Source organism: Protomyctophum parallelum (assembly GCF_964188405.1).
Source record: "Protomyctophum parallelum genome assembly, chromosome: 6".
Lineage (NCBI taxonomy): Eukaryota > Metazoa > Chordata > Actinopteri > Myctophiformes > Myctophidae > Protomyctophum > Protomyctophum parallelum.
Window position 1 is genome coordinate 44,584,384 of NC_139701.1, and position 27,046 is coordinate 44,611,429.

The window sequence follows — 27,046 nt, forward strand, 5'->3', positions numbered from 1 at the left end:
CGGGGCTTTAAACCTTGAACCAGAGCAACTAACTTTGCTCCTATTGGCTGAGCGCTCCGCCCGTCGGTTCCGCTGATTGGCTGAACGTTCTGCCGCCGGTAAACAGCGCCATAATCAATGTCTCTCGCGCGGTGTTGTTTATATATGAGTTTATATGTATTGTTATGATTCGTTTGTAGTTTTAATACTTTAATCATTTGCAACTTTATGATCGAACGGTTAATGTCGTTCTGAAGCGTGACACGCCGTGTGGAAGCTCCCATATTGGTCCTCAGCTGTTAAACCTTTCTATAGCAGTAATTATGGTTACTTTATTATTATACACGATGCTAAGCTAAGAGGCTAACGGTAAGACTTTACTTTATGCTGCTAAACTAACGTTCTGTCTTCTGTTCTGTGTTTATACGAGACGGGGCGTTATATGTCTGCTTCATGTCATATTCGACCTATCATTTTTGTTATTAAACCCCTCAGGGGTGAGTCTCACGTTTTGTTTTAAAATGGGTGGTATGATGGCCGACTGTAGCCTAGAAGCCAGAAGGGTATCTTTCTCCTCTTATTGAGTGGTGCAACCACTGCAATAGTCTATAGACTATTGGTCCCTGCGTGTCCCTGGGTGACTGGGTCTGTCCCTGGCTGGGTCCCTGGGTCTGTCTCTAGCTGGGTGACTGGGTCTGTCTCTAGCTGGGTGACTGGGTCTGTCCCTGGCTGGGTCCCTGGGTCTGTCTCTAGCTGGGTGACTGGGTCTGTCTCTAACTGGGTGACTGGGTCTGTCTCTAGCTGGGTGACTGGGTCTGTCCCTGGCTGGGTCCCTGGGTCTGTCTCTAGCTGGGTGACTGGGTCTGTCTCTAGCTGGGTGACTGGGTCTGTCCCTGGCTGGGTCAATGGGTCTGTCTCTAGCTGGGTCCCTGGGTCTGTCCCTGGCTGGGTGACTGGTGACACACACACACACACACACACACACACACACACACACACACACACACACACACACACACACACACACACACATTAACTGTATATTATGATGATTTGGTGTGGTGCAGTACAGTGTCAGTAGAGCAGGGGTGCCCACACTTTTTTGAATTGAGAGCCACTTTCAAAATGACATAGAAACATAGGGTTTTTTCAGAATTTAGAAGGCATTTGTAGAATCGGCCTAAATGGGTTAAAGGAAGTAAAAAAAAGCTTGTACAGTAAGGGAAAAAAAGGGGAGGGGGGGACCAGATTTCCCTCTTTGCGTGGGACAGTCCCTCATTTCGCTTTGCATTTCCAAGACATTCCAGGCGTCCCACACATTGAGACCCTGTCCCACAATGTGACGGACAGGCATCAGTGTTCAAATGCCCTAATAGCTAGTCCCCTAATAGTTGGCTTTCTGTTGTCTTTTAATAGCTACTTAAGTAGGTGAATAAGTTGCCCTGTGCCGTCCCACACAAACGACACTTCTGTCCCTCAAATGAACAGTTTGGATCTGGTCAACCAAGAGCTTTCAGGATGTTAATATTGTTTAATATTGTTTAATTCATCAGATATGAGCTGTCGGGTGAATCTTCAGGATTTGCCGTCTCATGTGCTGGAAACTGTTTTAACTACAAACACTATCATGAGGTGAGTGTAATAGCAATAATAATATATAATAATAATACGAGGTGAGTGTTTTATAATTATAAGAGGGTGCATTATTATTTGAGTGTGCTGGGCGGTGTAACGCATGGAGAAGTCAAGGGGTGACAATGCAAGCGTGCTCGTTTCGTGCTGACTAGACCTTGATTGTGTTGAGCTTTTTGTTACGCTTGCGTTGTCGCACCTCTCATGGGCAGACCTGGCATTGAACCCGGCGTCGAACTGGGAACCTTGCGGTTCCCATCCGGTCACTCTACCCCTGAGCCACCGCCGCATAGTGTGGTGGTTCTACAGTGTAATAGTGGGTTGTTGTACAGTGTATATAATGTAATAGTGTTGTGTATTGGTTTCTCCAGGAGTTCTCCTCCAGAGAGGCCTGGTGGCGGTTCCACACTGACGTTCCCCCAGAGCAGGACCTCTCTGTGGGATCCCAGTCCCACCGGAGACTCCCTGTCTGTCCACCTGTCTTACTACAGGTAAACTATACCATACACAACCTGTCTGTCTGTCTGTCTGTCCCAGTGTGGATTTCGTCGACTAATACTGACATTTTTTCACTGACAAAAACTACATACAAAACTAAATAAAAACTAGGCCATGATGACTATGACTAAATATACTGTCGATTTCGTCAACAAATAAAAACTAGACTAAAATGTTAGGAAGGGACTAGTGGACAAGAGAAGTCATTTGACACTAGGTTGGTTGCATCATTGCATGTGTAGTGCACATGCAGAATCGGCATCAAGTGCCCGCCAAAACACATTTTATTTGACAAAATCAACTAGATTTAGTTGACTAAAATCATTAAACACTAAAACATTCCATTTCCAGGTGACTAAAATGTGAACTTTGTTCACTGGTTCAGGTGTCCCAAGTCACACACTGTGATATTATATGGAGTATCAGATCAAACTTTATTTATACAGCACATTTACAAAGACCAAAGGTCAACCAAAGTGCTGTACAAGGCAGTGTTGATTTCGTCGACTAAAACTAAGACGAAAAATGTTTGTCGACTACCTTTTTCACTGACGAAAACTAAATGGAAACTAAGCTATGGTGACTAAGACTAAATATATTGACAATTTCGTCAACAAATAAAAACTAGACTAAAATGTTAGGAAGGGACTAGTGGACATGAAGAGATCCAGTATAACTCACTTTACACTTGGTTGCATGCTGAAAATAGCAGATCTACAAGCTCTGCTATTTTCAGCAAGTATAAAATCATCAAGGCCCGCCAAAATACATTTTAGTCGACTAAATCAACTGTAGATGTAGCAATGAAATGAAGCAAACATAATGTGGCGGGTGAGGAGCTGAACACAGTTGGAGACGGAGAAGGCATATTTTACGCAGCGCAAAGATGTCCCATTACTGTGGATAGACGTGGTCGAATAAGGAGACTGAAGCCCTGATCGAAATGAGGACGTGTACATTAATCAATTGCTTAAGAAAACACATACAAACACTGCAGTGTAGACTATTATAGCCTACAGAATATTCTGTCTGTCTGTCTGTGCGTGCCGTAAACATGGAGTGCTATGGAGTGCTGTCACTGTGTGGGGACTGGGGAGTTATATCAGTGCGCTCATGCAGCGCTGTGCCTCCATGCCCAAAAGAACAGTGTGTGGCGGCTGCGTGCGTAGAGAGAGAGAGAGGGGGGGGGGGGGTCCCAGACGGCACGACACATGCACGTTATGAGTGTAATTTTATCACCATAGATTTCACTGCGTAGGCTAGTTTATGAATGGAACACATTGATAAAGGTCCCCCCTGCTGCGTTTCCAATTGCTGCGAATGACAGTGTGAAGGCAAACCGCACCAATTAAATATGCAAGAACCTCAAATTCCCCGCCCATACGGATCTGAGTCTACCGAAGTATTAGGTGAGAATGTGACCTTAGTCGACTAACACTAAAACATTCCAGGTGACTAAAACTAAATGAACTTTCAGTCCAAAGACTATGACTAAAACTAAAATATAAATTTGCTGCCAAAAAGGACACTGGTACAAGGTCAGATGGGAGAAGTGCCGTCCATGCCTGCGCTTTGTGGCCGTGATGATACATTTACTGACTTCACCTCAACACCTTCACCTCAATGTGCACAACAAATTCCAATCTGGCTTTAGGAAAAGGACACAGCAACTTCTGTCTGTCTGTCTGTCTGCCTGCCTGCCTGCCTGACAGTCTGCCTGCCTGCCTGACAGTCTGCCTGCCTGCCTCACAGTCTGTCTGTCTGTCTGTGTACTGTATCTCTCTAACAGAAACCCCAGAGTCATCGTATCAGAGAAAACATTACGTCTGGCTCATCGTCACGCCCGGAAGAGCAAGGAGTCACGCTTCAGCTGCTTCCTGTTGGGAACCGTTTCTGTGGACCTGGGTGAGAATTGTATACATATTATTATTATACCTACCTACCGTACCTACATAATGTGTCAGTGATTTTATTTGAACCCATTTAGACCTGAGAGGACGATTCTACAAATGCTTTCTAAATCCTGACAGTTTACTGGGTCCCGTCAGACTTTGAAGATATGTGGGTCTCATTGAATTGACGTGACTGTTTTTCTTGTTGTTTTTTTGCCGTTTGGGTTCAAGATGAGGAAGGAGTGGCGGTGACTCTGGACCGATTTGACCCAGGGAGATATCCGTCCGGAGTGAAGGGAACTGCTGGAGAGCCGAGCAGAGAGAGGGTTCCGACTGCGCTGGCACCGGGGGACGTGTGCGTTCCGTGTGTGTTTGTTACGGATGCGCCCACGGAACCGCACACAGACGCCATCATCCAATCGGAGGCACAGTTCCATGACGCCTTCAAGGTACCCACGATTTTATCTATTTAACCCTAACCAGTAAGGTTGGGCAGTTTACAGACGGCTATGTGTGTCCCTGGGTCTGTCCCTGGCTGGCTGGCTCTGTCCGAGCACAAAAATAGCTTTTGGTTGGTTTTCATAACCAAGTGTTACCGTTGCGTGGGGCGGCTCACGCAACGGTAACACTTGGTTTCGGACGTGGGGCGGCTCACCGGAACCGGCCCGGCCCCCTGGGCGCGTTCCTGTGGGTCTGGAACTTCCGGGGACCCCCACACAGAGTTGCACCACTCACTAAATACGGGTGTGATTTTTTTCTTTATGTCGCCCTGTGGCCACATTATTGGTTGTTGACAGCTGTGACATTTTGTAATCAGACTGCTATTACAGTCGATTGTTTGATTGATTGATTTGATTGAAGTATTTATTAACAGTTTGCAGAATTACAGTACATTTCAAGCTCAATACAAAAACTGCTAACTGTGGACGACACCATACATTACAGTTGTTTACAATGGGTTCCACCATTTTCAATTCATCATAACATTTAGAGACGTACAAATATACACTTCTATGTAGCCCAAAACAGGAAATCTTCATAAAGGAGGTAATCGCCACAAGATGGCCCCTTTCCCGTATTGGGCTTCCGTAGCCACTGTCTAGAATCAAGACTGTCCCTCTGTGCCTGCCGTAGTGGTATTCTGCTCCACTAGTAGCAGTGTTGATTTCGTTGACTAAAACTATGACGAAATGTTTTTTTTCACTGACGAAAACTAAATGAAAACTAAGCTATTGATGACAGGACTAAACTAAAACTAAATAATGGAAAATGTCATCAACAAATACAAATTAGACTACAGTAAATTGTTAGGAAGGGACTAGTGGACAAGAGATCCAGTATTAGCGCGACACGTTGTGAGCTTGTAGAGTGTAAAAGTGTCAAATCAGTCCTTACGACTGCATCAAGGCCCGCCAAAATACATTTTAGTCGACTAAATCAACTGTACATTTAGTCGACTAAAATCGCATGACACTTAGTCGACTAAAACTAGACTAACACGAAAACATTCCAGATGACTAAAATATGACTAAAACTAAATTAAGTTTCAGTCCAAAGACTATGACTAAACTAAAATAGAAATGTGCTGCCAAAAACAACACTGAATCTATTAGTAGTCTAGTCAGACGTCTGATATGTTGGTTGGATCTCAGTGATTTCACACATTATATCTTACATGGTGTCAGAAACATCCAGAACAAACCTAAAATTAATGCCTAAAACAATGAACGACACTATTGACTGGGATGTCGGTCAAGAGCACGGCAGCAGAAAAACTCGCGTCATCTCGCCTGTTCATGTTATAACTCCTCGCCCTCGGGACAGTCACGCAGTCACCCTCACTCGCACTATACTGCCAAATGTACTATATGTTGTCGTAGGGCGGGGGCGTGCGACGGAAATCGCAGATCTGCTTGTAGATCTGCTATTGTCGGCTGTACGTCGAGGTATAACATTAACGGCCAGCTTGGGAGCGAAACTGTTGTTCCATCACATTATTTCAGTGTGATCGCTGCGTTTGCGTCTGACAGCCAGTGGCTGAATACTTTGGCATATCACACAACCTTAATCCAGCGTGTTCCCATAGTGGAGGGTGTCACATTAGGCTACTTGGTTTGAGACCAGCCTCTTCAGCTGTTATTTTGATTCTAGTTTGAGACCAGCCTCTCCAGCTGTGTTTTTGATTCTGTCTATCTGTCTCTAGGCGTTGCATCACAGTCTCAGCAGCAGAGAGACGGGCGCGGCGGACCTGTCTCAGGTGATGCGTCTCCGCTCGGAGGTGAGCTGCCGACAGACGGGCGACCGTCTGTCTTTCTGCCTGCGCTGGACGTGCGTCCTCCCGGGGACCACGCTGGACCTGCTGCCCGTCGGCCCGCTCCCTCTCATCCCCACGGCCCTGGTCCGAAACCTGACGTCCCTGAGCCGCCTGGCCACGCCGGGACACACCACCGCACGCTCCCAGGGGTAACTAACTAACCCATTTAGTCTCATCCTGAGACGTAAAAAAAAAAAAAGTCTTCCAATCCTGACAGTTTTCTGATATTCCTCATGTTTCTATATCAGTAGGTGCTCAATATTTCATGTCAAGGACCGCACAAATAATAATATTAGCCCCCGACGTGTCGTCCCCCCCACCCCCCCGGAAGCAAAGACATGTGTTAAAAACGTTCACTGTGACAGAATATATATTGAAAGATTTGCGCCACATTTTCACGATAAAAAAAAAATAGCAGACCTAAAAACTCATAGCACAGCCGCGCTACGAGTTTGTAGATCTGCTATTTTTCAATAGCTAAAGTATAATTAAGCAATAAGCCACGAGAGGTCTCAGCCGAGGGTCTTCTACCCCCCAGCCAGTGTAAAATACCCGGTAAGCTGGGGCCTCGAGTGGCTTATTGTTTTTCTAAAACGGTTGCAAACATATAGCAATATTAACCTAATAAAACTGGTCACCGGTCACGTGACGGTAACCAGCCAATCAGAATCAAGTATTGGGACTACCCGTTTTAGAACATAATGCTTAAAACACAAGAACCTAATGTCGTGACACCCTAAACTCTATAGTATACTCTAGTACCGGTAGTAATAGTTTAATTGTACAGATACTCTACTGTTAGACGGATGTTAGGTTCTTAGCTTGCTCAGAGATTGAAATAGTGTGCATTTTGCATCCCAAAACGCAGTTTATAGTTAACCCATTCTGGGTGGGGATGCCGGGAACCCCTTTTGGTGTTTTAAGCGTTATACTTTAGCTATTGAAAAATAGCAGATCTACAAACTCATACAGTAGCACGGCACCGCCGCCGTGCTATGAGTTTGTAGATCTTGTCAAGGACCCTGGAACTACATATTTTCAGATGGGGGTCGGCAGCCACTTACATATAATCTTGGGGGTCCTTGACATGGAAATGTTTGAAAACCACTGACATAGAAACATGCACTACTGTACTACTGTACTGTTTTTATTCTAGTTTATTTTTGCTAGCTTTGGTTATAATAATAATTTCTTCTTCGGTTTTCTACATGAATGTCACCACATTATAACCATATAAAATGAAATGGGAGCAATTTGAGCTGCAATTTGTAAAAAAATAGTAAAAAATCCCGGGACTCATTACATTGAAAACCTATTCACATCAGTTGCTCATGATTCTTGATGACTATTTCTATGTATTTGTGGTGTTCTTGCTTACTGTAAAGGCTCATTCATAGTCTGGATTGTCGGTGGTGAGGTGACTACCGAACTACAACATGACACGAGCCGCGGTGAAGAGCAAACCACCGCCAACGCCCCAGCCCTTCTCTCTGTTTTTACTCACCACCGCTCAACGTTATTTCAGCTCCGGTGGTCACCTCACCACCGGAGTGGTGGTCACCTCACCACCGAAAGTCCAGACTATGAATGAGCCTTTAGTCACTGTGATAAAAAATTGTAAAATTGTAAATTGTGCACTTCCGCAATCCGCTTACTCTGTCCGCATACGTCTATGACTTGTCCATCTGAACATTCCTGGCCATGGACCAGGACCGTAAACTGTTGTATTGTTATTGTATTGTATTAATATTGTATTGTATTGTTTCAGGTTCCTGACCATGGACCAGCACCGTAAACTGTTGTTGATGTTGGAGATGGACCCTAAAGCCTGCAGTCTGCCTCTGGTGGGAGTGTGAGTTCATTACATTTCATTCTAGTTAAATTATCGTAGGCATTTAGTTCTGAAATGGGTGATTTTATATATAATTTATGGGTTCTATATGTGATATGTTTGGTATTTATCTCTGTGGTATATATGGCATAAAACTGAAGTTATTTTGTCTTTATTTTGTGCTCTGCTCTGGTGGGTTATATAATGCAATCATTTTGACAATAATTGGTTAATGGTCAATCCTGAGCTGAAGAGTCTTAGGCCCAAGCCACACTACTCTGGATCTTTTGCAAAACTGATATTTTCGTCCTCCGTTTAAAAAAAAATCCCTGGCCATACGACAGATATCTATGTCCACACAGAAACACAGAAACGCATTGAACACAGGATAAAATCACTGCAGTAGCATGTTTCAATTGTAGGCTATATTATATTTGATTTTATATTTACACTGCCAATGCACAGAAATGAATAGCATAGTCAGACCTATAGAAGTGTCCACAACCAGTTGTGGAGTGGCTATATTTTCGAGCTGTATAATAAATGTCATGTTATAATGTAGGCTAATACAAGTTCACGCGCGCACATTGTCACTCTCTCTCTCTCTGCCCCCTGACATCATCGTTTCTCAAAAGATCTGGATATTTTCGAAAATCTTCACTTATTTATCCATTTCCAAAAACCTCTGTTTGAGTGGCCGAAAACGCCGTTTGCGTGTGGCTGAAAGGCCCAAACGCACAGAGAAATATGCGTTTTGCAAAAGATCCAGATACGTGTAGCCTGGGCCTTAATGAACAGCTGTTCAGTTACTCTCTCCTCGTTATCAGCTGTGTTTAATTACACTCCTCGTTAACAGCTGGCTGAGTGGCGTCACCCACGTCTGGAGTCCTCGGGTGTGGCTCTTCTGCCTCAGGTTTCTGTTCAACACCGCCCTGCAGGACAGGTGAGTTCACTGCGCCTAAGTCTGGTTCCTCATGTCCTACACTCGCTCGGGGCATTTCGAGAATATTTAAGGGCGTGCTATTTAAATGGCGGTCGGTTTCAGTGGTGAGATGTATCAAACCTCGGAGCATTTGTATGGTTGGATTGGCTGTATATAAGATTGCTTGATTTTCCATTGATATATGTATACAATTAAGCTAATGTATGTTCAATTGATAATGCAATGAAGCTGATTTATGTTCTATTGATGAATGAATTGAAGCTGATTTATGTTCTATTGATAAATGAATTGAAGCTGATTTCTGTTCTATTGATAAATGAATTGAAGCTGATTTCTGTTCTATTGATAAATGAATTGAAGCTGATTTATGTTCTATTGATAAATTAATTGAAGCCGATTTCTGTTCTATTGATAAATTAATTGAAGCTGATTTCTATGTTCTATTGATAAATGAATTGAAGCTGATTTCTGTTCTATTGATAAATTAATTTAAGCTGATTTATGAATTGAAGCTGATTTCTATGTTCTATTGATAAATGAATTGAAGCTGATTTATGTTATATTTATAAAGGGATTGAAGCTGACTTCTATGTTCTATTGATAAATTAATTGAAGCTGATTGCTGTTCTATTGATAAATGAATTGAAGCTGATTGCTGTTCTATTGATAAATGAATTGAAGCTGATTTCTGTTCTATTGATAAATGAATTGAAGCTGATTTGTTCTATTGATAAATGAATTGAAGCTGATTTCTGTTCTATTGATGAATGAATTGAAGCTGATTTCTATGTTCTATTGATAAATTAATTGAAGCTGATTTATTTTCTATTGATAAATGAATTGAAGCTGATTTCTATGTTCTATTGATAAATGAATTGAAGCTGATTTCTGTTCTATTGATAAATGAATTGAAGCTGATTTCTGTTCTATTGATAAATGAATTGAAGCTGATTGCTGTTCTATTGATAAATGAATTGAAGCTGATTTATGTTCTATTGATAAATTAATTGAAGCTGATTGCTGTTCTATTGATAAATGAATTGAAGCTGATTGCTGTTCTATTGATAAATTAATTGAAGCTGATTGATGTTCTATTGATAAATGAATTGAAGCTGATTTATGTTCTATTGATAAATGAATTGAAGCTGATTTATGTTCTATTGATAAATGAATTGAAGCTGATTTATGTTCTATTGATAAATGAATTGAAGCTGATTGCTGTTCTATTGATAAATTAATTGAAGCTGATTTATGTTCTATTGATAAATTAATTGAAGCTGATTGCTGTTCTATTGATAAATTAATTGAAGCTGATTGATGTTCTATTGATAAATGAATTGAAGCTGATTTCTATGTTCTATTGATAAATGAATTGAAGCTGATTTCTATGTTCTATTGATAAATGAATTGAAGCTGATTTCTATGTTCTATTGACGTGCGTTTGCCTGTGTTTCAGGGTGCTGTCACAAGACGGGTGTTTCCTAGTGGTTCTGTTCTCTCAGCTCCAGAGACGGGCTCAGTTCTACCAGTGTCAGCCATCCTCATCCTCATCCTCTGCATCCACTGGAACTCAGCAGAAGATGGAGTACCAGCTTCTGAGCAGCACGCACACATTCTCACTGTTCCAGGTACGCACACGCGCACAGACATTTAACACTGTTACTGAACAAACGCTCAAAGCGGAATCAAAGAATATCACTAATGGCCGAGCTCCACCGAGCGTGTGTGTGTGCGTGTGACGTATGAGCAGTCCGAAAAGAATGCGAGTGAACGCTCCTGGCTACACCCGATCTGTGGGCGTACAAAACGAAACCCCTGAATGTTCAAAGTAGTTCATGTAAAACGAATTGCTGACCACGGCAGCAGTGTGTTAATAATGAATGTATTTAACGTCATTATTTGTAATTAATGTAACTAATTAATGTAATTACTGTCCAGCATGTGGAGGTGTCCGACGGCAGCAGTGTGCAGTGTGAGTTGACCTCTGACCTTCACAACCAGCAAACTGCACTGTTTGAACACACAGTGACCAGGTACACACACACAGAGTTGTTTTTAGGATTGATTGTAAGTCCATTACGCCTCGTGACATCACACCTCGTGACACGTCACACCACCATATATGGCCATTAGTCCATCACACCTCATGACACGCTCCATATATGGCCGTCTCCACTCTCCATATATGAAGATCACACTGACCTCAACAAACCCTGGATACATGGAGAATACTGCATCATCACCTAGATCTGCATATATGGAGCCGGCCAGCAACTCTACATCTGACCTCAAACCCTTAGATATCCATATATGGAGCTGACAAGACATTCCATATGTTGATCCTTCCCCATCCATCCTTCCTTTTTGATGTCTTACTTTTGACTGATACCTGTCCATTCAAACTCTAGACGGGCCGGGCCCATAGCCGTGCCCGGCATCCGACGAAACCTAGAGTTCTCAACAGGCCCGAACATTAAGGCCCGGCCGTACCTGGGCCCTCATCAAACCCTGTACACTCAAGACACTGTCCCCGCTGCCACCCTTAGATCTCCATATATGGATCTGACCTGTTCTGACATTCTATATGTTGATATATGTTGATGACCTCATCAAACCCTGTAAACGTATTGACAATGAAGGGAAAACTTACGTCATAATGTGTCATTTACGTCAAATTGTCTCTTTATTGTTAATGGCGTTTTTTATGTTTGTGTTGGCACCATTTGTTAATAATTAGCTCCCCTCACTTCACACGGGTGTTATTTTTTATTATTATAAAGAGCGTCTGGTTTCATTATAAATTGTCCTTCATGATCGATGCTGTGATTGGTTGACAGCTTGTGTCTTTGTGTTCCTCAGTGCCCCGTCCCCAGGCCTGCCAATCAGCAGTGTCCCGCCTCCAGGCCTGTCAATCAGCGACCAGGACTCGGGAGTGGAGGACGGAGACCTGTCGCCTCGCCCCTCTCCTAAACCACACCCCTCCACGCAGCAGGTACCTCCCGCTGCACCACACCTTATTTCCATTGTGGTCTCTTTTGGGCTGAGACGAAGAGCGTTGCAACAAAATACATACAGTCAACCAGTACAGCAATAAATAAAACAATCTACAACGATCTACACCGCGGGGCGGCTGTGGCTCAGGACGTAGAGCAATTCTGTCTACATGTCAAAGTGTCCTTGGGCAAGACACTGAACCCCATGTTGCCTCCACTGGTCACCGCCGTTGGTGTGTGAATGTGGGAAGTGAGGCGTTGACTGTTTGCCGCTTTGAATTGACCATTGTAAAGCGCTTTGAAAAGCGATATAAAAATGCCATTCATTATTATTAAATGCCATTCATTGCCTACAGCATAAATACATACAGGCAAACAGTACGATCGATAAACAAAATAATTGTGTTCTTTGTGTCTCTCAGACTCCAAGAGTCCAACCTTTGGTTCCAGAACTCTCACTGCTTTTGGACGGCAGCTTCGTCGGCCCCTCCCACACACCCGCGGAGTGGCGGGAGGCCACGCCCCCCACCCTCAGGAAGTCGCCAACGCCTGCGTTTGGACAGACGACGACGGCCGCCAAATATGGGCCTCCTTCTGCTAGCTCCTCCCCCGGCAGTCGGCTCCTCCCCAAACAGCCCACCCTGACCAATCCGCTCCCTAGCAGCGCCCTCCACCTCAAACAAAGACCTTCTCTGCACCCACACCCTACCCAGACACCCACCCATCACCCCCACCTTACCCAAGCACCCACCAATCGCCCACAAGCGGCCCAGACACCCACCCATCACACCCACCCTACCCAGACACCCACCTATCACCCACAAGCGGCCCAGACACCCACCCATCACACCCACCCTACCCAAGCACCCACCTATCACCCACAAGCGGCCCAGATGCCCACCCATCACACCCACCCTACCCAGAGACCCGCCTATCACCCACAAGCGGCCCAGACGCCCACCCATCACCCACACCCTACCCAGACACCCACCCATCACCCCCACCCGGCCCAGACGCCCGCACAGCTCTCTCCGCCCTGCCCAGACTGTAGGAGCAGAGTGGCCACGCCTTGCAGAAGCAACCTCACCCAAACCAAACACCTCCACAGCAGCAGCACCCCGGCCTCCACCCTAGCCCAGCCCAAACACCTCCACAGGTACTTAACGTGTAATTATGTTGGGGGTTTTTTTCCTTGTAAAAAAACCCTAAACTTTTAGTTGTACAGTCTTGTAGCAAATAAAGGCTTGTCAATATCTGATAACACACGAGCACTCGTACAGGGGAGAAAATAAAAAAAAACTCCACCAAAAGGGTCGGGACGAGACAGGTTTTTAAAGTCAACCACACCAATGCAACTCACTGAGTTGCATCAGTGTGGTTGACCTTAACCCATTCAGAACGGGAATTCCTTTTGGTGTTTTAAGCATTATGTTATATTTAACTATTGAAAAATAGCAGATCTACAGGCTCATAGCACGGCACCAAGTGCTGCGCTACGAGCTTGCTATTTTTTGAACAATCTTGAAAATGTGGCGCAATTCTTTGAATACATATTCTTTCAGAGTGAACGTTTGTAACTCAAATATTTGCTTCTGGGGGGGGGTCCCTGGAACAACATATTTTCAGATGTGATTCGGCGGCCGATTACATATATATTTTGGGGGTCCATTTGCATTTGTAGAAACGTCCTCAGGTCTAAATGGGTTAAAATGGTTTTGTCCCAAGAAGTCCCTAAAGCTGTATTCTGACACATAAAGGAAACCCTTTATCTGGACTTGTTGTGGTACAACCGCTCAGACGTTCTTATCTGATCTCATTACACACCCCCCCCCCCCCCCCCCCTCTTCTAACCTTTCTTAATTTTTCTTGGAAAAAACTGACTTCAAAATGATTTCACCCACGATTTTACCTGTCAAAACTGTGACGTGACAATAAATGTGATTGTGATGATCCCACAGCACCCCGGCCTTCTCCAATCAGATCCACAGCACCCCGGCCTTCTCCTCCAATCAGAAGCTATCCTGTGAGTGTTGCGCCGCCCAGATTGGCTGTGACTTCACTCCCATCGTGCACCACTGCAGTCCTCCTCCTCCTGTTCTGCTCCACCCACCTCCTGGCCACACCCACCACTCATCAGGAGACGCCCACCTGACCCCTGACCCCTATCGCCTCCTAGTGGAGCAGGACAGACAGCTGAAGATACTGCAGGCTCAGGTATGACCATGAATTAATTTGACATTACATACACAGGGCTCGAAATTAACTTTTTTACTTGGTAGCGCTTGTGCTACCAATTTCAAAATGAAGGAGCACCAGAAAACAATTAGGAGCACCCACCAAAATCTAAGGAGCACCAATATGTAATCGATTTTTTACATTCATAAAAACAATATTATAACGTGTGGTTTACAAATAACATAAAATGACTAAAGTATAAAAATGCATGCCAGAATTTAAAATGTAGTGTCCAGACTTTCTGTCCCTCATCCATCCATCTTTTCAAAGAGACAGAGGCATCTCCAGATGAGAGCCCTCTAGTCTACACTGATTCCGGCCAGTCACATCACCTGTTTTCTTTTTCTTTGTTTTGTGCTATTCACCTTCATAGCCCATTTAGTTCATATAATTAGAATTTATAATAATTTCGATATAAAACATGGTATTTATAGCTAAATGCCAATTACTCTAATGTTTTACTTATGTAAAAGTATCAATACGGCTGCTATGCTATGTAGAAACACTTACAAGTCTGCTATTCTCTCTCCCTCCCTCTCTCTCATTCCCTCTCTCTCTTGCATGCGTGTACGCACGCACGCACACACACACTGCCGGTCCGCCTCCTCTTTTACATTCGCTCCGGTCTTTTCTGAATCTGAACGCTTGAAATAATGTATTTTCTGACACATGGTGAAGTTGCGAGCCGAGGCGCTCTGGAATGTGAGCGATGCAGCGCTCAACGTTGTCCCGTACCATTGTGTCAAAGAGTAGAACACTAGACACTTCACACGTTGGTTTGTTAGCATGAAGTGCTAGTGCAGCTAGCAGACAGGAGCAGGTGCTCCCAAATATATTTTTAGGTCGCAAAGATTAAAATTCAGGCGCATTTACGACCAAAATGGTCGCTATTTCGAGCCCTGATACATTACATTACTAGGATAATATATTACCATTAAAGGACCACTTCACCACTTATCTTCATATCATCGGTCCTCACTAATAATCATGATAAAATCGTATATCCATCTGTGTCTCATAGGAGGGCTGTGGGCAGTTCAGAAACCCGTCCACCAGTGACTTCATCGATAGGGAATTCAAGCTAATGGAATCTGCAGGCTTTCTAGTCTGACTGAAATGTTGCAATGTGAAAATGGAAGCCATCGTTCTCACGATAATACACGGAAGTTATGTATATAACTAAGGTTCTATGAATACCGGGTGACCGCCAGAGGGCGGTGTTTTCAACACCTTGATATACATTGCGTGCATGCGCATAGGTCGAATATTAATATCAACAATGTCACTCGTGACCCCCTGTGGGCGTGAGCCACTGATATAGGTGCCCAGTTCACAGGGATCATCCTCATGAAATATTTTCGTCGGGATTCCGAGTGACAATGAACAATGACAATGAACAAATAACTTTAGTTTTCTATTTCTTTCTATTTCCTACCTACTGACCGCCAGAGGGCGATGTTTTCAACACCTGGATGACTCATACCAACATGGTCACGAGGAATCTGCGCTTACCGATGTCGGTTTGCAGATCTAATGGACAGACCAACAGCCGTCATCACAGGATGAGGGAGAATCAGGTTGGCTGCACTGCAGCATAGATGTCCACCCCCTGGTCTGGCATGTCAAAATGCCTCTGGGGAGGCCTACTGAAAAAATTTACCTCAACGCAACAATCAAAGTACCTCTAAGTGTTGCGTTAGTCTCTGTTGAATCAAGGCACAGCCCTTCCTGTGCCCTTCATCACAGACAAAGAACAACAAAACAGCCATCACAGCTATGCCGTGCCACGGAGCCGGGACAGGGCACAATAGGCAGGTACTAGAATGCTCCATGCCTGGCTGTGGAGCAAACTAAAAGTGATAGGCTAGCCAACGTGAAAGGCAGAAAGTCCTTGAAGACATAAGAGGGATTGGCGAATGGTAAACCCAGACCCATCGGCATCACAGTCTCAGGCACCGGGCAGGGCATGAAGACAACCTACTCACTTCCGTAGGGTCGCAGTGAGGGCAAATAGTACTAGCAGAACATAAGCCCAGTGATACGAAACATCGGATACAAGTATTACCCGAACAGCAGCTGAGCGGATCACACTCAAGCTATGAGATACAAGCACTATGCTCAGATAGCAGTATACACTTAAGTTGAGCTGTGACGTTAAGCACGCTGCACACAGTGACAACATTGTCATATTCCTGCTTGATATAACGGGCAAAACAAACTAGCAAGTCAGCACTGAGCTGCGTTTACAACTTGACATGCATTTTGAAAAAGATTGTTCACTAACCAGAAATTATCTGGAGAGGAGCGCGCATTAACGTCACGACCACAAAAACCTCCTGGCAGACATCGTCGCAACCAAGCGCCACATTGTGGTTGATTGCACGTCTGCAACAGCAAAAAGCACTCTTCTTGCAGAAAACACGTGGAGAGGAGTGGTCATTCAACATGACTAGCGTCGCGGCAGTCGCTCTATCGAGGGGAAGCACACCTCTATGAGCCCATAGTTACCGACGCCATAAAACATTGCTGTTGCTCATTTAGCATCGTGCGGCCATTCAACATGAGTATTGATTAATTGTCAAATAAGTGGTCGCTATTGATGAGAAGCACAACTCTGCGAGCCACACCAACAGCATACCTTCACCACGAAACATTAAATACAAAGTTAGCTCTTAGTTAGTGAACACACAACCGCTAACCCTTAATGCATTGGTCAGGAGGATGGACGGCCACTGCCGCCACCGACAATTCAACAAATCATACAAGTTGGATTTCAGCGAGCAAACGCTGTCACCATCCCAATGTAACGCCACACAGCAAAGCGAAGATAACGCAAGGCTGTAGCAGGCACGCCCGCCGGGCAAGTAAAGTAACACACAACTTACCTGTAGAAAATAACGTGCAATGTATATCCAGGTCAGTAGGTATGAAATAGGCCGATTTTCTTTACAAAAATGTTTAGTTCTAACGATGATGTTACTGGTGGACGGGTTTCTGAACTACCCACAGCCCTCCTAGGTTCCTAGTTTGCTTATGATTCTTGATGACTATTCACTTACCCTACCTTTGAAACTAGTATGTTTTGTGTGTGTAGATCCAGATGCTGCTTGAAGCACAGAGCAAACCCACCAATCACATGTCTAGCAGCGCTCAGCAGACAGCCAATGAAAACAGTCAACCATCAGACCAGCCAATCAGAAGCACTGTCAGCGTTGCCGTGGGAACGGGTATGTGGTTAAAGTTAGAAGTGTTAATGATGTGTCCTTATCATAGTTTTGGATTTTTCATTGTAGTTTATTTTATGTTAGTTTTGACTTTGTTTTTCTAATTCAGTTAGTTTTAATTAGTTTTCTAGTTTTAATTAGTTATCTACTTTATAAGTTTTAGTTTAGTTTTTATTAGTTTAAAAGGCCTATTGTTTAATAAAAACTCAACAAAAGATACCATTTTAACATATATTACTCGTTACTTACTGTAACGAGAAAAACTAAAACTGTGATTTAGTCTACTTTCAGTTTGTTTTAGCTATTTTTGTAAAAACAATACAGTTTCCATTATCGTATTTTATTTTATTTCTTTTTTTATTGTAGTTTTTATTTAGTTCAGTTAACGACACTGTTTCTTTATTTATTTTAGTTGTCGTTATATTTATAATAACCTTGGTGACCTTTGGCCTTATGACCTCTGCTGCGTTCAGGAGCCAGTCTGTTCTGGGGAGATCCTGTCCACGCTCCCTCGGCCAATGAGCAGAGGGGGGAGGCGGGTCCTAGCGGCGGCTCCTCCTCCATTGGCAGCAAGGCCTCGTCATCTATCCCCGCCTGCTCTAACAACTCACACCCCGTCTCCTCCAATGGGTGGTCGGGGGGCGGAGCGGAGGAGAGTGACAGCCGAGCCAACCAACCAGGCTTCTGTTCCCCCTCCCCCCATCCCAGGTAAGCGCTGTGCTTTGTCTGTCTCTAGAACATATAGATGGAATAATTAATAAACAGATTTATCTCTAGGATTATTAAAATTCATTGCCTGCCAAAGACTTATATTAATGCATGGCTTAAAGTTCTCAGTCGAGCTTTCAGCGCCTCCTGCTGGCCATTTGAAATGACCGCAGGGAGCCAGGTATATAGGCGCCATTCTATTACCGTCAATACAGCCCAATACAACACGTAGAGGCCTTCACAGTACAAGCATCAGCTGTCACAAGTTGAAAAGAGATGTGGCATCATTATTTTTCACATGGCCCATATGACGAGACAGAATCAAAATGAAAAAGGATTAGGTCTACAGATTCAGTGGCATTTCACATTGCAAAAGGGTGCAGGAAGAGTGGGCACCTAAACATTAAATTGGCTATTTTTTAAGAATTAATTTGGACATATTTTGTAAACATTTTCACTTGTTTAATCCCAAAGGGGATTTAGCTTTCTTTGTTTAAAAGGATCCCTGGCCAGACAAATATGCCTTAAAACACTATACTTGCCCTCTATAACTAAAAATAAAAACACCTTAAATATTTGTATTTCTTTCATAAGATAAAGTTGGGTACTGTACACTGTTTATCTTTCACTCAATAGGAACTGCTCCTGTCGCAAGTTGAGGATGTCATATGACATGTGTGGTCCAGCCCCAGGGAATGCATGGCATGCACTAGCTCTGATCCATAGCTCTAATTTTGCATTAGAGCTATGTTACTATCAACTTCCGCCGCTCGCATGAATGCAGACCAGCCTCTCCTCTTTAGCGTAAATAAAAAGAACGCTTTTGCTACTCACCAAAACAAAGGCGAGTTGTGTCATTAGAAAGCCTACTTTCCTTAGTTGACGCACTCTGAGCCCCCCACCACACGTATAAACTGTACTTTTTGGCCAAAAGGGGATTTTGTTTCCACCGGAAAAAAAACATTTTTAGTTACCCCGCTGCGCCCTCTACTGATATTGCCCAGAGAACTGCCTCATAGAGAATATTTTTCCTCCGTGGAAAAAAATCCCTTTCTGGCCAAAAAGTACCGTTTATACGTGTGGTGGGGGGCTCAGAGTGCGTCCACTAAGGAAAGTAGGCTTTCTAATGACACAACCCGCCTTTGTTTTGGTGAGTAGCTAAAACGTTCTTTTTATTTACGCCAAAGAGGAGAGGCTGGTCTGATTTCGATTTGAGATTTAAAACGGAAAGTTCCATAGCCTTTACTGCACAGGGCAGAATCATAGAAGCAGTAGAAGACCAGAGCTAGGCATGCACATGCTAATAAAAAGTATTTAAATATTGCTTGTTTTTATTAGCATATGCACACATGGATAAATAAACCTGCGATGGGAGCAGTCCCTATTGATTGAAAGATTCTCTATTTCTGAAAGAAATAAAATATTGATGTTTTTATTTATTTTTATTCATAGAGGGCAAGTGTAATGTTTTAAGGCATAATTGTCTTATAGCCAGGGATCCTTTTAAGGTTTGGACTTTATTCCAATAGGAAAATTCACATTTGTTTGCATAAAAAAAGAAAAATCAAAACCGATTTTTTTTTTCTTTTTTTCAAAATCATGCAGCCCTAACTACCGTAAAACATAATTCTACATATTGGGTTAATTGTTTACGAAACCGTGCTAGTATGGGTAGGGCTCATTTCACAAATCACATAATAGGACTTGGCCATACACATTTGTTTTATTTATGACCGATATCCGATCTCCGATTATTTGTATGGTCATATCTGCCAATGCCGATTCCGATATTATATGGATTATCCTGCCTTCAAACATTAGAAATACACAAAACCAAAGCGACAGAGACATTGACGGTCACATGTTTATTGCAATTTCTGTGAAAATAATCTAGATTATTTTGAGACCGATCAGATACCGATATGGCATATTTATGGCCGATTTCGATATGCTACCGATTATATCGTGGCATCACTATTTAACGTATTTAATTCATTATAGTGGTTTGTGTTAGGTCCCGGGTCGTGTGCCTCGATTCATTGATTGATTGATTTTTTTAATTTCACAGTATGTAGAATGGGTACATTTCAAAACGAAAGCACAAGTCGATACAGAAACCATCATCGTGTGTGTGTGTGTGTGTGTGTGTGTGTGTGTGTGTGTGTGTGTGTGCGCGCATACAGGTGTGAGTCACCAGTATTAGGAGAGAGCGCCAGTATGTACCAGCGCCCCTCCCCCCCTCCACCAGACTCCACCCAGCAGTTCTACCATCACCTACTGGTAGGCACACACACACGCACGCGCTGCACACAAAGTTGCACAAAGTATCTATACTGTATGTGCATACTCAAAGCGCTTTATTCATTCATTCACACATTGGGAGGGGAAGCGGCGAACAGTCGACGCCTAGCGTCCTCACTTCCCACATTCACAAACCCAACGGTGGCGAGCTAGCATGCGAGTCACCGACCCACTCATTGGAGGCAGTGTTTAGTCAGCAAATTTAGATTTTAGTTTTAGTCATTAGTCTCTTGAACAGTTTTCATTTAGTTTTAGTCACTTTTTAGCCACCTGGAATGTATCAGTGTTAGTCTAGTTTTAGTCGACTAAATAATCATACGATTTTAGAAAATAATTTAGAAAACTAAAATTAATTTTGGCGGGCCTTGATGCGGTCGTAATGGCTGATTTTACACTGAAAAATAGCAGACCTACAAGCTTGTAGATCTGCTATTTTCAGCATGCAACCAAGTGTAAAATGACTTATACTGGATCTCTTGTCCACTAGTCCCTTCCTAACATTTTAGTCTAGTTTTTATATGTTGACAAAATTGTCAGTATATTTAGTCTTACTTTTAGTTTCATCGTAGCGTAGTTTTCCTCAGTGAAAAAAGGTAATCGACGATTTAGTCTTGTATTCGACAAAAACAACACTGATTGGTGGCAATGTGGGGTTCAGTATCTCGCTTAGACATGTAGACAGGAGGAGGAGCCGGGATTCGACCCCCACGGATCATTGGACGACCGTTCTCTACCGCCTCAGCCACACAGTGTGCTCTTCTCAATTGTAATAATAGAGCTACCTTTTTATTTATTTGCTTTTGAATGCTTGAATGTTTGTACGTAGAACCAGGTGAACAGCCTGCTGCACTGCTCAGAGAGACAGGAGGAGGAGGAGGAGGAGGATGAAGAGGAGGAGTCTATCGAGAGGAGGCGGAGCCGGGAGGAGGAGGAGCTTCATGGAGGAGGAGGAGACATGGCGGGGGGGATCAACAGCGCCACCCTCAGGCAGCTAGAGCAGCTGGGAGTCCCACCTGAGCTGATCACCCAGGACACTTCCAGGTACACACACACTCACACACACACTCATACTATGCCTGTTGGTCATGTACAGCAGTGGTTCCCAAAGTGGGGTCTGGGGACCCCCAGGGGACCTTGAGGGAGTTCCAGGGGGACCCCAGCTATATTATAATTAGAAACCATATGGACCCTTATGGGACTGTAACTCAGTGTACAAATGGAACCGTTCCATTTGGACACACTCAGAGTTAAATGAACAGTGATTTTACAATATACATTGGGGGTCCCATAGATAGAAATGCCATTAAATGGGGGTCCGTAGCCTAATTCAGGTCAAGGGTCCTTGAAATAAAAATGGTTGAAATTTGAAAATCACAATAGCTAAAGTATAACATAATGCTTAACGGACGGTAAATACAATACTATTAAGAGAATTAGGCCAATCTTGAATCATGCAAAAAGAAAAAGACTAAAAGGACTACAAAGTGATTGGTCTTGAAGCTGAGCTGTTGCCCCCGCGACCCGACTACGGATAAGCGGTTGGAGATGGATGGATGAGATTGATTGGTAGTTGACTAGGTCAAGGTCAGGCCTAGTTGGGATCCTTTAGGATGTTAGCGATTCCATTTAACCATTTCCTATAGTATAGGTATTCCAACTCTGAGGTTGTAACTCTGGGTTGTAACTCTGTGTGAGTGTGTGTTAACCCACTTTTGGTGTAGGCCTGACCTCGAAAAAAAAAAAAAAATCTTCTAAATCCTCCAGTTTTCTGAAATAAATCTTTTTTTTGCCACTCGGTGGCGCACTATGAGCTTGTAGAGTTGCTATTTTTCAATAGCTAAATTATAACAATGTTTAAAACGCCAAAAGGGGTTCCCGCCCAAAATGGGTTAAGCATTATGTTATGAGCTTGTAGGTCTGCTATTTTTGAAAATTCGTGAAAAGAAAATGTGTTGCAAATCTTTGAATATATAAAGTATTCTTTCAGGGCGCACATTTTTAACTCAAATCTTTGCTTCTGGGGCGTCCCTGGAACAACATATTTTCAGATGGGGGTCGGCGGCCAATTATATATATTTTTGGATCTGGAGAAACCGATCTTTTACACCATTTAAGTGGTATAAATGTTAATCAGATATATAGTACAATATAATTTCATTCTTCTTTGTGACAGGCCTCTCCCCCTTCCTCCCCACACACCAGATTTGACGTGGGTGTTTGACATAATCATTTTGGAAATATTCAAATTTGCCTCCTAAGATCGGCGTCGGGCCGATCATGGAGAAAAACAATCGGTGATCGCGATCGGTCCCAAAAAAACCCTGATCGGAGCGTCCCTATTGGCCACTGACTGACGTGTTGTCCGTGCTGGACAGGTTGAGTGGTCGCTCTGTAGTCGAGCAGGGAGAGAGAGAGAGAGAGGTAGGTAAACTACAGGGAGAGCGAGCGTTTCTATGCTCAACGCAGTTCTAGGAAAGCCCCGCGATTGTGATTGGCCAGTATTAGTCGAACAGCGGCTGGGGTTGAAAACGCAGAGGTGAATATATATATATATATACACACACACACACACACACGCACACATCACAGTCTATGTCTTGGCCACCTGAACAGCACACAAAGCTGCTATCAAATTTGCATTGTGCTTATTGTGTTTGTGTGTGTGCGTGTGCCCCCCCCCCCCCCCCCCCCCCCCAGCATCCCTCTGGCGTCCATCAGTCCACTAGCTCTCTCATCCAGACTCAGTCCTCCCGTCTCTCCACTGGGTTTGTTTGCATCCTCGCCACTGCGGGGCGCCAGCGCGGACATGACTCTGGAGTGGAACGCCATCGCGCTGCGACGCATCCCCGACGCGCAGCTCAACAGGCTCCTCCCATCACTGAGGGGGCGGAGTCACTCCTTGCCCGGGCCCGCCCTACTCTCCACCCCCTCCTCCTCGACGCGAGGTAAGCGCCGCTTTTATGTTGTTTAAATTTTAACCCATTCAGGACGGGAACCTCTTTTGTGGTGTTTTTAGCATGGTGTTATACTTTAGCTTTTGAAAAAGAGCAGATCTGCTATTTTTTTTTAAATCGTGAAAATGTGGCGCAAATCTTTGAATATATATTCTTTCAGGACGTTTTTAGCTCAAATATCTGCTTCTGGGGGGTCCCTGGATGAACATATTTTCAGATGGGGGTTTGCGGCCAATTACAGATAATTCTGTGGGTCCTTGACATGAAAATGGTTGTGCACCACTGACATAGAAACAGGTTTTTCAGAAAGCTTTTAGGATTTAGAAGACATTTTTTTAGAATCGACCTCAAGTCTAAATGGGTTAATACGAGGTAATCACAGTTTTTATGTTATTTCAGGCCTAGGACGTCTACAGACGTCTTATCAAATTAAACCATAGAAGGCACAGTTTTTATGTTACTTAATATTTTTATGTTTGAATGTTTTTTTGTTTTTTTAAGGTTGCCCTCTAGACCTGATGTCTTCCAGTATAAAACTATAAAGTGATATTAAATATGAAATGTTTTTATTTCTAGTCATGGTGTCTCCCTGTATAGAACTATGATGTGTTATTAAATGTTAAATGTTTATTTTTATCAGTCTTCAGTATAAAATTATAAAACTATATTGATTATTTTTCTGCAGAAAATGCTCTGGCATACTGGCACAGTACCTTCTGTTGCCAACTAGGTGGCAGACAAAGAGTTTAATGTTTTCATTTTGGTATTTAATTTTAGACGTGATGTCATCATCCAGTGGCATGTCAAAGTTTTTTGCTATTCATTAATGTTTTTATTTTCTGTGGACGTGATCTCATCATCCAGCTACATGTGTGTATAAAGTTATTTAATATTTTTATTTTTATTTCCCAGACGTGATGATGTCGTCATCCAGCGACATGTCCCTGGCGACCAGGAAGTACATGAGGAGGTACGGAGTCCTGGAGGAGGCGGAAGGGGAGGAGCTACGGCAGGAAGAAGTACCTGTCAAAAGGTCAGAGCGGCCCCCCCGGCGGCCAATCAGAGATGAGACGCCGAAGCGTCAGTTCCTGCCGGCGGACACTAGGGGGCGTCGGTCTCCCCACGCGGACGGATCCATGGGGAACTTCCTGGACATTAGCAGACTCAGGCAGCTGCCCAAATTATTCTAGATCTACAAACCCTATAACTCTGAATCTGCAAGCTCTTCTGATCCACGTGAATATGTGATCTACAACAGTGGTTCCCAAAGTGGGGTCCGGGGACTGTGGACTGTATGTCAAACTGGGTTTTGTTTTACTACATTTGGTTTTTAATGATTACTATTTCAAAACATTTTTCTTTTGTTTTTCAGTAATTTCGTGAAGAAATCAAATACAAATCTTAAGAAATTCCTTAAATTAGAAAACATGGCAAATCTACAAGCTCACAAGGCTTTGGGCTGATATTTTTAGGCATTTTTGCAGGGACAAATTGGCTATTTTGGGGGGGGGGGGGTTCATCCCATGACATTGTAATGTGAAGTATTATTATTGAATGTGAATTACTGACTGAGGGGAAGTTGTTTTATCCTTTAGCTGTTGAAAAATAGAAGATCTACAAGCTCATAGCATGGGCTAATAGCTTGGTGATTTTTGAAAAATCGTGAAAGTGTGTAGCAAATATTTGTCTCACCTCCTGGTTCATAAACCCTGTTTGAGTTTGCCCGCACGCACACACACACACACACACACATTCTGCTTGTCAATCATACGTAACATTTTTAACCAGTTCTGTTTCATATTCCATGTTTTGTGTAAAGTGATTCTTGCAGTTTATTTATTAGATCATTATCACACAGTTAAGTTATTGACATACTTTATCATTTACCAAGCAGCTGAATACAGAAGAAGATACTCTACAGTCTGTCAGACACTTTTTAGTATTAAACTATTTGTTTTAATGTTCCAAGTCCATGTTTATGTGACGTGATTGTTTTGCACAGTTTATTTATGATTTTTTTCAAATAAATACAAATATTCATAATATGTTTATATTTGTCTTGTCTACTAGAATAGCTTCCAGATTAACTCAATAAACCTTAACCCATTCTGGACGGGAACCCCTTTTGGAGTTTTAAGATTTATTTTAAACTTAAGCTATTGAAAAATGAAATATATATAAGCTCATAGTGCGACACCAAGTGAGGCGCTACGAGCTTGTAGATCTGCTATTTTAGAAGAATGATAAATGTGGTACAAATCTTTGAATATATATTCTTTCAGAGCGAACATTTTTAACTCAAATCCTTGCTTCTGGGGGATCCCTAGATTCTAGGGCCTAGAACAACATATTTGGTGGCCAATTGCATATAATTCTAGGGGTTCTTGACATGAAATAGTTTGAGCACCACTGACAGAAATAGAGGTTTTTCAGAAAACTGTCATGATTTAGAAGACATTTGTGGAATCTGGTCTCAAGTCGAAATGGGTTAACTGAACTGCATTTATAATGCGTGTATAGGGCGCGGCGGCGAACGCGTTTGGCGAAAATGCCTTTCTGTGTGGAGTTTGCATGTTCTCCCGGTAGCTTCCTCACAGGAAGCGAATATTGTATTCATTGGCGACCATTACCTAGGTTGTGCTCATTTTACCCCGCCAGATTAAGGTTGGTGAGGGATGCGTTACAACGACCGGATTAAGGTTGGTGAGGGATGCGTTAAAACGACCGGATTAAGGTTGGTGAGGGGTGCGTTAAAACGACCGGATTAAGGTTGGTGAGGGATGCGTTAAAACGACCGGATTAAGGTTGTTGAGGTATGCATTAAAACGACCGCATTAAGAATTGGTGAGGGATGCGTTAAAACGACCGGATTAAGGTTGGTGAGGTATGCATTAAAACGACCGCATTAAGGTTGGTGAGGGATGCGTTAAAACGACCAGATTAAGGTTGGTGAGGGATGCGTTAAAACGACCGGATTAAGGTTGGTGAGGGATGCGTTAAAACGACTGGATCAAGGGTGGTGAGGGATGCGTTAAAACGACCAGATTAAGGTTGGTGAGGGATGCATTAAATTAACAACCAGATTAATCCGGTCGTTTGTGACCCACTGAGCACTTGGAAAAGCGCTATGAAAATGCAATTCATTATTATGAATGGGTCCATTTGGTTCCATCTCAGAGCTAAATGAACATTTATTTTATAATAGCCTATTAATAGGGGGTCCCAGACATAGAAATGCCATTAAATGGGGTGTCCGTAGACTAGGGCTGTCCCCGACTAAGGATTTGTATAGTCGACTGATAGATGAATAAATTAGCTGTTAGTCGACTAATAGTCGACTAAGCAAAAAAGAAAAAAAAAATTTTTTTTTTTTTTTTGCCCCAATTTTTTTTTATATAAAAATACAATATTTACAAAAATATACAAAAATATTGTATTATTCCACTAGGTCTGTGGGGGACATAAACACATTTGAACATTCTGACTGTTCAAATCTTTCTTTTTAACAACTGAGAGGCTTGTCATTAGCCAGATTGAGCACA

General features: G+C 43.1%; 1 protein-coding gene across 1 annotated transcript; it reads left to right on the forward strand.

The window, feature by feature from the left end:
• Positions 1 to 240: 240 nt before the first annotated feature.
• stil (STIL centriolar assembly protein) lies at positions 241 to 24,694 on the forward strand (the record flags this gene model as incomplete). Its single annotated transcript, XM_083766780.1, has 19 exons — positions 241 to 348; positions 1,533 to 1,611; positions 1,983 to 2,102; positions 3,899 to 4,014; positions 4,233 to 4,450; positions 6,205 to 6,464; positions 8,084 to 8,167; positions 9,003 to 9,089; positions 10,546 to 10,717; positions 11,028 to 11,122; positions 11,949 to 12,081; positions 12,505 to 13,238; positions 14,041 to 14,296; positions 17,412 to 17,544; positions 18,015 to 18,249; positions 20,433 to 20,529; positions 21,377 to 21,591; positions 23,290 to 23,495; positions 24,417 to 24,694. Exons 2-19 carry the CDS (start codon positions 1,607 to 1,609, stop codon positions 24,692 to 24,694), a joined length of 3,444 nt encoding a protein of 1,147 aa, XP_083622906.1. The 5' UTR covers positions 241 to 348; positions 1,533 to 1,606.
• Positions 24,695 to 27,046: the final 2,352 nt, after the last annotated feature.